At 32.1% G+C, this 11,677-nt stretch overlaps 2 protein-coding genes across 2 annotated transcripts; one reads left to right on the top strand and one right to left on the bottom strand.

The window, feature by feature from the left end:
- Nucleotides 1–7,025: 7,025 nt before the first annotated feature.
- On the top strand, nucleotides 7,026–8,590 carry LOC123653968 (ribonuclease P/MRP protein subunit POP5). Its single transcript, XM_045589936.1, has 2 exons — nucleotides 7,026–7,336; nucleotides 8,106–8,590. The coding sequence occupies exons 1-2, from the start codon at nucleotides 7,317–7,319 to the stop codon at nucleotides 8,554–8,556; spliced, it is 471 nt and encodes a 156-aa protein (XP_045445892.1). The 5' UTR covers nucleotides 7,026–7,316; the 3' UTR covers nucleotides 8,557–8,590.
- A 123-nt stretch (nucleotides 8,591–8,713) lies between these two features.
- On the bottom strand, nucleotides 8,714–11,312 carry LOC123653421 (caspase-8). The gene is made up of 2 exons (XM_045589415.1): nucleotides 9,590–11,312; nucleotides 8,714–8,913 (listed from the first exon to the last, which is right to left on the bottom strand). The coding sequence occupies exon 1, from the start codon at nucleotides 11,238–11,240 to the stop codon at nucleotides 9,615–9,617; it is 1,626 nt and encodes a 541-aa protein (XP_045445371.1). The 5' UTR covers nucleotides 11,241–11,312; the 3' UTR covers nucleotides 8,714–8,913; nucleotides 9,590–9,614.
- Between the last annotated feature and the right edge of the window lie 365 nt (nucleotides 11,313–11,677).

The following is an 11,677-nucleotide window of genomic DNA, read 5'->3' as shown; positions in this document are numbered from 1 at the left end:
AAACGAAAAAAAGCCGACTTCAATTATATCGACGAGTAATACAACGTAGATCGACGAAAAAATAGTCAAGTAACTACGCGTTATCAAGGATTACTCAAAAAGTAGTTATCAGATCTCAATAAAATTTATACGTGACCACATGACAAACATCAGCTTTCGATTAAATTTAGAATTATCAAAATCGGTACACCCAGTAAAAAGTTATTACGGATTTTCGAGAGTTTCCCTCGATTTCTCTGGGATCCCATCATCAGATCCTGGTTTTCCTATCCCCTTTCCAACAAAAAAAGAATTATCAAAATCGGTACATCCAGTAGAAAGTTATGCGGTATAATACAACGTAGGTCGACGAAAAAAGCGTCAAGTAAAAACGCATTATTAGATATAGCTCGAAAAGTAGTTGTTAGATCTCAAATAAATTTAAATGGGACCAATTGGCACACACCACCTTTCGATTAAAAAAAAATTTGTCGAAATCGGTCTACCCGGTCAAAAGTTCTGATGTAACATACATAAAAAAAAACAGTCGAATTGAGAACCTCATCCTTTTTTGGAAGTCGGTTAAAAATGAACTTTATCTTTTTATTGAACATCATAGTCAAAAAGAGTTATCCACTACTGGTGAAACAAACCCTTAATAATATTATAAAATTAAACTTGATAAAAATTGTGTTCTGTAGTTGTCTAATATAACATTCTCTATCATTTTACTAATTAACTAATATATTATTTACTAGCTACATAATATTTTTCCGGCATACTTCCAGTGAAACTCTCATCAAAATCGGCTTAGCCGTTCCAGAAACCTTCCTCTTGAAGCCCTTTCTCCATTGGTGAAACCGCATGAAAATCCGTTCGGTACATTTTGAGGGCATCGATCACATACGCTTTTGGAGACTTTGTTTTATAATACACTAACTGTTGCCCGCGAGTACGTCCACGTGAAGCGCGCGTTGCGTCGAAAAAATGGTTCGTTGAATTCGTCAGAATTGTGGTTTGAAATAATGTTAGTAATAATATAGTATCTTATGTTTTATACACTTGTAAGTGACATGCATATCAGATACTTTGTTATTACATATTTGTAATTTTAAAATTTTTATATGTATGTTGTAAGTTTGCTTTTTAAAATAAAAAAATAAATAAATAAATAAATAAGTATTGTAGTGTAAATATGTTTAAAATATACTGCATGCAATTTAATTTTTAATATGGTTCTAAATAAATATATGCCACGGAATAGCGTAACGCACGCTCCTCCGTGACTCCGTGATGACACTGGTAAATAAATTGTAAAAAAAATATATTTTTGAACTACTTATAAGTGATTAATATAAATGTTTCATATTGAGCAATTAAAAATATTGTTTACATCAAAAGATATAGGAGTTTGAAATTATTGATAAATTAATATTTTTCAACGACTTTTTTGATTTTTAATTACATAATTTAAGGTGAGCAATTTAAAAGGACAACGTAGTTGAATTGAGCTATTGAAAATCTATCTATTAGTATTTTTTTTATTACAAATATCGTTATTTTGCAGGCTGGGGTGGGGTAGGTCCAATGATATAATATTACTCACCTCAAAGTAATAGACCACGAAGGTACGAAGAAATAGACTATCGATATCTTATAGATCATAGTCTATATTGTCTATAGTTCTGTACTTATATAATCTATAGCAGTCTATAGTTGCCAATTCAGTCAATTGGGAGAGCGCGGGAACTTTGAAGTGAAAAGGCGGTCTTTTTTTTTCAAAAATATTCTATTAATTTTATAATTCATTCACTGGAGTTTTTTATAAATAAATACTTATAAATTAATCAAGAGATGGGGAGAAGTAAGAAAAGGAAAAAGAAGGAGGAAGGTAACGCTGAGGACGACTCGTTGAGCTCCGACTCCGAGTCCATAAAATCTGTTGAGCTAACAGACGCCGAAAGGTATGCCCCGTTTCGGGTAGCCGATTACGTGCGGCACTACCCTGAGAACGGGGGTAATTTTGACTATATTGTATTCCTGGAGAGTACAGAGGCTGACAAGCCAATCGGAACAAGAGACATGATGACACTCGCTAATAGCATAAAAAAATATAATAAAGGCGTGAAACAACTAAAACGCATTAATAAAAGTAAAGTTGGAGTTATCTTTGATAGACCTGCTTTTGCTAACGCGGTCTTAGGCAACAAAAAATATCTTGATGGGTACAAACTTAAAGCTTCCCTTCCGGCTGCCGCTACAGAGGTCACTGGGGTAATTTCTCATGTGCCTATAGAATTATCCAATAAAGAAATATATTCAGCTCTAACTAGCACGAAAAATATTATATCTATACGTAGATTTATGCGACGTGTAAGAGAAAATGGAGAAATAAAATTAATCCCCACAAAAACAATTTCTATAACCTTTTCCTGTCCCAATTTACCAGATAGTGTGGACCTCAACAGCTGGCGGTTCGAAGTACGGCAGTACATCCCGCCAGTAAAGCAGTGTCTAAAGTGTTTAAGATATGGTCATATTGCAAAATTCTGTAAAAATTCACAAAGATGCAGCATTTGTGGCGAAGGTCACAATTTTAAAGATTGTCAGACTCCTTATACTGCAGCCAGTTGCTGTCACTGCTCTGGCAATCACATTGCCATATCCCCTGCATGCCCTGTTAAAAAAGAAAAAATCCAGCTTAACAGAGATAAATTTCAGAAAAAAAGCTTTGTTGATGTTTTAAACAGCTCTCACTTTCCATCATTAAACAAAACTGATCAGTTCTTATCTCTTTTAAATTCCGAAATAATACTCAAATCTATTACAGAAGCTTTAGTAAAACTTATAACACTAAACAAAAATAATGAAATACCTATCTCTTCCCAAAATATTAAAAATGTCCTGCAAGATACATTAAAAAAGGTTACTAATAAATAATTTGTACTTTATGGATACTTTAAATATTGTGCAATGGAATGCTCAGAGTATTCTACACAATCAACATATTTTTAATTATTTCCTTTTGGACAAAAATATTCACATTGCGTTAATTTGTGAGACTTGGTTAAAGCCTTGTCAAAAATTTAAGATACGTCATTACAATGTAATTCGTCTTGATTCAGGAAACACCCACAATGGCGTAGCCATATTAATACATAGCTCTATTTCTTATTCTAAAATTGATACTTTTTATGATGACTCCATTCAAAATGTTGTTGTTCGTATAAAATACTCTAGCAACAAAGAACTTACTATCATAAGCTTTTACAGTCCAACTAATTGCAATCCTGCTTTTTCTAAATCTAAACTAGACAGGTTAATTAAAAGTTTACCAGAACCAATCTTCCTAGCAGGAGATTTTAATGGCCTAAACTCAGCCTGGGGCTGTTCTACTTCTAATTGTCGAGGCAAAGACATTTTAGAGTCTATCAATAACAATAATTTGGTTATACTTAATGACGGAAGTATGACCACTGTTGGTTCGCACATATGGAGACAGAATGCTCTTGACTTAACCATAGTATCACCTTCATTGGCTCTAGAGTGTGACTGGTCAGTACATGACGATCCCTTAGGCAGCTACCACTTTCCTGTAATCACAAAAATTTTACTTAATAACAATCATTACAATGCCACTCCTATTCCCAATAGTAGCTCACTACCCTGCTTCCCTAACCTGAACAACGTTGATTGGAACATTTATAATTTAAATGTCCAACTATTGCTCACTGAATTTTCTCTTGATACACAAGACCCCCTTCATAACTACACAAAATTTACAGATATTTTACACTCAGCACTGTGGAAATCATCTTCTATTTCTAAGCACTCTTTGGTTAATACAGCTTTATCTTCATGCTCTCCTTCTAACTTAAATAAAAAAAAAAAAACTTCTTCCTTGGTGGAATTTCAATTGCACCAAAGCCGTATTAAATAGCAAAAACGCTTATTTGACTTTTAAATCTGATCCCACTGAGGCTAATTACATTAATTTTAAAAGACTACAAGCCACCAAAAAATATATTATCAGAAATGAGAGAAGAAACAGTTGGATAAAACTTTGTGAACAATTTAACAGATCGACTCCTATATCAGTCATTTGGACGTATATGCGAAAATTTAACAAAAGCTATTCTCCACCTTCCCATAACAACTCTGACTATTCTTGGATCTTTGATTTTCTCAAAAAATATACTCCAGATACTGTAGAGCCAGCCTTTAATCTTAATTCTTTCTGCCATATTCTTCCTAATCAAAATTTTATTATAAAATCTTTTACCATTGTCGAATTAAATTCTGCTATTTCATCCAGAAAAGACTCTACACCTGGCCTTGACTACATTTCATATAAAATGCTTAAACACCTGTCTTCTCAATCTAAACTAATTTTATTAAATATCCTGAATCTTCTTTGGGAGCATAATCTTATTCCTATGGATTGGAAGGTTGATTGTTTAGTACCTATCTTAAAACCCAACAAGGACAAGTTTAACTTTGATTCATATAGACCTATAGCATTGACTTCTTGCATGGGAAAAATATTTGAACAACTTTTAAAACAAAGATTGGAACATTTCATAGAGTCTAATCATATTTTACCTTCTAATCAGTTTGGTTTTAGAAGAGGCAGGTCTTCAAGGGAGAGCATTGCTCACTTACATCTTGATATTTATAATGCTATACAATCAAAGCAAGCTCTCGCTGGAGTTTTCTTCGATGTAGTTGGAGCCTTTAATAATGTTAACCATCATATTCTATCCACGGAATTAGCTGCGATTGGTTTACCTGTAAAAGTTATACAATGGATTTTTAATTTTTTGCACAGTAGGAAGGTATTTGTTAAGTATAATAATAGACTTATTGGTCCAAGGCTTTCTCATAAAGGTACATGTCAAGGTAGCATTTTGAGTCCATTGATTTTCACACTTTATATACATAGATTAAACTTAATTCTAGGCTCTCATATATACAATTTACAGTTTGCTGATGATTTGGTAGTCTATTGTTCTAGTAATAATATAACTACCCTAAATCTTAAGTTAAACGAAGCTTTAGTTAAATTAAATTCTTATTTTAATTATCTTGCATTGGACATTAGCTTTGAAAAGTCTAAAGTCATAGTTTTTAATAAAGTAGGGTCTGAAAGAATTAAAATAAACTATAATAATATATCTCTTCTTATCACAAATGAAGTTAAATTTTTAGGTGTTATATTCATGAATAACTTATCATGGAACAAATATGTAGACCACATAGTTGATAGAGCTCTTAAGGCTCTTAATATTTTAAAGTCTCTTGCAAAAACATATTGGGGTTCTGATCCAAAAATCCTTCTTACCCTATATAAATCTCTTGTACGCAGTCATTTTGAATATGGATTTCTATGTTTTTCTGCTAATGACAAGTTGGTTAACAAATTAAATATTATTCAAAATCACAGCCTGAGACTTATCACTGGCGCCATGAAAACAACCCCAATTAATTCGTTACAGGTCGAGTGCAACATTTCCCCTTTACACCTTAGATTTAAATATTTGAAATACTGTTTTTTGCTAAAACTGTTTTCCATTAGTAATCATCCTCTAATTAAAAAGCTTAATTACTTACATAGTAAATATCCTGTAAATGCTCCATTAACTTCTAATAACCCATTTATTCTCTTCGAATATTCATTCATGTTAAATCTAAATAACCAACACAAAATACACAGTTCTAGCAATTGGATGTGTTACGAAAAGGAGTTTGACTGTCTTATTAATCAAATCGATATTATTATTGACCATAAGCTAAAAGAGCGCCAGGAAGTTTACAACCTCATAGCACAATACTCTGATAAGTTCAAACAAGTTTACACAGATGGATCAAAAAATGATATAAATGTTTCCATGGCCTATTATGTACCTCATCTGAAGTTTGGCCAAGGCGTCAGATTGAAAAAGGAGATATCAATATTTACAGCTGAAGCTCTAGCAATTACTGCTGCCCTAGAATTCATTAAAAAACAAACTAATCAATATTGGCTGATCATTACTGACAGTATGAGCGTTCTAAAGGCTTTAGATAATTATCAATTCAGTGCTAATACAAACTTCATCATTTTAGAAATAAGACATCTCCTTTATCAACTATCCAGAAGAAACTACAACATCAAATTATTGTGGACACCTTCACATATAGGAGTAAGGGGAAATGAACATGTGGACTTTCTGGCACGTTCAATTGTTGACAGTGACAGCGGCAGCCCTGTTGATGAGAATGTTGCCGTACCATACACTGATCTATTAGTTGCTATTAAATCAAAAATCCTATCTGATTGGCGTGATCTTTGGCGACAAACCTTGTTAAGAAAAGGATCTTGGTATGCTCAGATAAATCAAGATATTGGAAAAAGTCCTTGGTTTACTAAATCGCATCAACATAGAAGCAGAAAATATTATACAATACTATGCCGCTTGAGATTTGGACATTGCAGATTTAATGCACATTTGAATCGTATGCGTATCATCTCATCGCCCGTTTGCCCACATTGCACCAACAACTCTACACAGTCTTTAGATCACATATTTTTTGAATGCTCCGCTTTTAATCTGGAACGCCTCTTATTTATAGCCAACTTGTTATCAACTTCTGGACCAAAAAATGTCCCGCGCAATACACAAGATTTATTGACTAATTTGGATAACTATACTAGTATATTTGAATTTATTTGCAATACTATCAATGATATTTGAAACAGGATCAGGACCTTCATTCATCGGATGTGAAATTTTATTTTGATATTTCAGGCTTCGGCCTATTACAGACTTGGTTTCGACCTCGCCTATCACTTATAGACAAAGAAGAGTAGACGAAAATATGAAATTTCAGACTTGGTTTCGGCCTTACTCTACCAGTCATCGAATCAGAAGAACAATAAAGTTACTTCAGACTTGGCTCCGGCCTTTTGATATATCAGAACGAAACTTACAAATTCAGACTAGGCTGTATGGATTATAGTCCTTTGCCTTTCCCTATTGGGGATAAATTTTAAAACAACATCAGTCAATTGGTTGTTTATTTGTTGTTTCGCTGTATTTCAAATTTATATACAATTAACTACGTTTCGTTTACATAATAAATTAACGTGGTTGAATAGCATATTATAACCTTTCAACAAAAAAAATAACAGAGTATTTTGGTATACATATATAAATATCAAGTTTACCAAAAATTAGACTAAAAAAATAGCATTATTACCCTAGAAAGTAATTTAATTATATTAGTCAAAAATTAGTTTAAACTGGTATTTAACTAGTTATTTGGCTTACAGAGACAGTAAACATTTGCTGTTAAAAATGGTCCGCTTCAAACATAGGTAATTGTATTTTCTAGACTTAACAAATTTATTTAATTTTTTTATTAATTTATCAATAACCTTATGCGATAAAAATTAATATTTTGGTTATTTTGTACAATATAGGTAGATTTTTTTATCGGAAGTTAAATTTTTGTTAAACCCCGCTGTTACAGAGATATCGATACCTTTAAGGTTAGAGTAACGCTTGGCTCCGGCGTTACGGGAAGTGCAGCCGTTCCGCCCTTGCGTGCAAAAGCACGATCACTCATGCCCCGTTCCCGTTCGCTCAGCCTCAGCCGCTCCTCTACGCATTCGTTCGCGGGCTGCCCTCCCTCCGCGCCTCCGGCTTAAAAAAAAACACTCTTAGGGGTAGAGCAGACCAAAACCACGTGGACCGTGAGCTCCGGGTGAGTGGGGTGCTCCGATTCGGTTTTGGGTATTTTTCGAATTTCTAAACCTATATTCTAGCACGCAATGTTACTAATTTTATTAGAATATTATGTTTGACGCGTTATTTTGTTTAAAAGTGTCGATTTGTCAGTCGTTAAAGGTCAGTTTGTATCGTATTTTGATGTTGCAGTAAAGATCGTTTTTACGTAAATTTGTTCGAAAATAACGCGTGATAGTCGCAGTACGGAGCATGAGTACACTTACCGCAGCACCGGAATTAAGGTAAAGTCAGAAATAACAAAAAATTAACCTCCGATAAAAAAATCTACCTGTATTGTACATCATAGCCAATATTTTTATTATATATTAATGTCTGAAAAATTCTGCATATTTTTAGGTATATTACAGTTGAACTAATTGTACCAAAGTTACCAGAATATAAACCAATTTATTTAAAGTCAAGTGTACTTAATGACACAATTTTAGAAAAACTTCAACAACTACACGGCGATTTTGGATTAGCTGCAGTCAAAAATGGATTCGTTACAAAATATTGCAATGAAAATACTCGAATAGCAATCATAAGGTCCAGACATGGACCACACAGATTTGTGACGAGTAGTTTACCTTTTATAACTAAAGTTGGTAAATTAGATGTTATTTTAAAAACTCTACATGTGAGTGCCACTATGAAACATAGTTTTAAGTTTATACAAAAACACCAACGGGCTTATTTGGATAAAATGTGGTCAAAACTGAGGACGGATGATGAAAGAAAAGCCTTAGAAGAAGCTGTTATGGACTTCACAAAAGCTGATATTTCAAAAAATATAGAAAGACTTGGTTAATCTCCTTAATTGAAACCGCTTAATTGAAAATATACAAACAAAAAGTATTCATAATTATTGCACACATTAAACATAAAACATTTGTGTTTTAAATATAATTTAAATAAATAATATAATAAATACTATTCTATTCATAGTTAATAAAAGAGTATTTTTTTTTTAAATTATAAAACAGTGTTTACATTTCAGCTAATATAAAAATATTACTTTTAATAAAATAATTTATAATGGTAAATATATTGCATTCAGCCTATAAGATTCCACTGCTTGGCTTAGTAGGCTTTCTCCGTGTAGAGAAGGATTGGAGCTTAATCCACCACATTGCTCCACTGTAGGTTTGCGGATATGTTCCCCGTACTATAACAATTAATTATAAACAATTGCTATCAGATATTTATAATAACACAGGACTGACGGCTTAACATGCTCTCCAAGACACGGTGGTCAGACCCACAAGGACAGACATCTAAACCGGAAAGAAATATTTGTACAAATACAAATATTCATCCCTAGTGGGAATCAAACTCGCAAACTGTCAGTGTTGTAGGTGACAAATCACGCTACTACACCAGAGAGATTGTTAATAGTAATTAATGTAGCCTTAGTATTTATCTTATATAAGAAAAACTTGTAATTTTATGGCTAGTATAGTAATCTAATAACAATACAGAATGGTGATTAAATAGGAATTAAAATGTAAGAAAACATGTAATATATTAAAGAAGTATTAAATTATACAAAATAATATTAAGACATTTTTTATCTATTCATGTTTTTTTACACTTTAACCTTTATTTTTAACAGTAACTTTATTGGTAACAGTTTCAATGAATATAAGTAAATGAATTTGGAGACAATTGATACCAATGTTTTACAGTTCTTTTACAAAGTACACATTTGAAAGGTGTTGACTATTGAATATCGAATTTTGAAAAGCCGTATATTTTACCAATATATCTGTTTTTTTTCTTATAAGTTTTTCTAAAAATTACTGCTATTATAAAATTCAATTTTTGCAAAAAATTAAACATACCTTTAATTAAGAACAGACAGGCAATCTATTTAAGATACAGTTTCTTTCTCAATGTTGATTTAAAAATAGGTACTTGAGAACGCTGCAATTGAGTACATACTGTTGTAACCATATCTGTCACTTTAGTAAAAATGTCAGACAAATGTTCATGCTCAGCCATTTTCTTAATAATTCCACATATACATTGTATAAATAATGAGCCTTTATCTTCGATTCTAAAGGCTTCATATTCTGGTGCTGTAGCCCAGTATATAAGAAAGTGTAACTTTTTTAAGTAGAAGTTTGATTTAGGACCATCTGCTTTTATGCGAATATTTATATTATGATCTGGGAGAACCTGACATGCTTGGAGTAATACAACTTTAGGTATGCCATGGAGCTTAGAAACTTCATCTGAATCAAGTAAACTTAATATGTCGTCAACTTTTATTTTAGTTGAATCTGCTGCATATACATGCCCTCTTACACCGTGAGACATTATACAAAGTATAAATACACTATCATCAGTATGAACATCTTCCCTAACTACTTTATTTATAAACTGAAACACTTCTTTTTTGTTTAAGTTAGATTCACTTTTCACGACAAAGTTTAAGGCTGTCATTGTTTTCTCTAAAGCAAGAAGATCGAGAGTGGAACCTAAACGGTCAGATAAGACAGAAGTGTGTGATTGGATGCTGTCTTTTGATGGATAAAAGACTTCTTGATTAATAATGCAACATATGCCAATTCTATTTCTATTCTTCAAAGGATAAGCATCAATTCTTAATTGATTAGTATCTGATTTTAGGTTCAGAATGGGTTCATCCTCCATATGTAACTGATTAAGCTGTTCAAATATGTCATCAAATGCTGCAGTGTAGTTTTCTTTTTTAATATTATTGCTATTTAAGTTTGATTTATGATTAGTGACAACAGTATTCGCAGCTTCCGTATTAGGATTGAGACTACTGGAGCAGTTAATTTGATCTTGTATTTCTCTTAGAAGCTTTGCATATTCATTAAAGTGGCTAATATTATCAAATATCTTTGCAAGCTCTTCAATATCATAATAATTATTATATTTTTTTGCATCACTGTCATATTGTCCTAACTTTATAAATTTCTTACTCATAAGCTCTAAAAAGATAATCTCACAAATGTTGTGTTCAGAAACGTCAATTTTGTAGGACTTTAAAGTTCTTTTGAATTTCAAAAAATACTCAAATGTCATACTTTCACATATTTTGTACAGTGCTTTCTTCACAGGATCAATGTAGACGGTCACATGAACATTTTCAGGCAAGTAATGTTTCTTTACTTTAGACACATCAAATCCCAATTTTCTAATTACATTGTAAAGTCTGCATATAGTAAGAGCTTCCAGAAACTCGTATTTCCAAGTAGGTCGAGGGTTACGAGGGTTTTGCATGTAAAGAACCCAGTCATAAAGCAAATTCATGTTATTTGTTTCAACATCCTTCGATATTCTTTCAAAACAAATCAATTTTTGAAGAGCTGTATCGGGAGTATCATATAATAGAAATACCAGCGATACCATATCGTAAGGTTCCACATCTTTTTGTACTTCGGAGATAACGTCGAGGTTGATGGAATTAATGTTTTTAAACAAATTATCAACAGGTTGACTTTCAGCATCTGACCATAACATTTTTATATTATGAATAATAAGTTAAGTTTCTTACTTGATAAAACTTTCTTAAATGTAGTAGTTTCTTTTGTTCAAAGTTTGAACTTCAAACACTTGAGGTTTTTCTATTCTTATACTTTGTTGTCTTTTTTTAATGAAGTTTATTTGACTTTAACTATTAACATTCGAAATATACATTATTGTTTCAGAAAGAGCATCCATTTATTTAAAAGGTTCCAAAATATATATTAACTCCATTTAAAAAAAATACCCTTAGAACTAGAATTTCATTAAGTTTATTCATTTCATTATTATTATTACATATTATTTTCAAAACGTTATAATATAATGATTTTAAAAATATTTCGGAATCTGACTTTCGAACACACCTATTGATAAGCATGACGTAAATTGTAAAACTTGGAAACGGGGATATCCCGTTGACAGGGTCGCATTTG

This window comes from Melitaea cinxia, chromosome 5 (assembly GCF_905220565.1).
Source record: "Melitaea cinxia chromosome 5, ilMelCinx1.1, whole genome shotgun sequence".
In the NCBI taxonomy this organism is placed as follows: Eukaryota; Metazoa; Arthropoda; class Insecta; order Lepidoptera; family Nymphalidae; genus Melitaea; species Melitaea cinxia.
The sequence above is the reverse complement of the archived record's forward strand: the minus strand, read 5'-3'. Positions and strand labels throughout refer to the sequence as shown.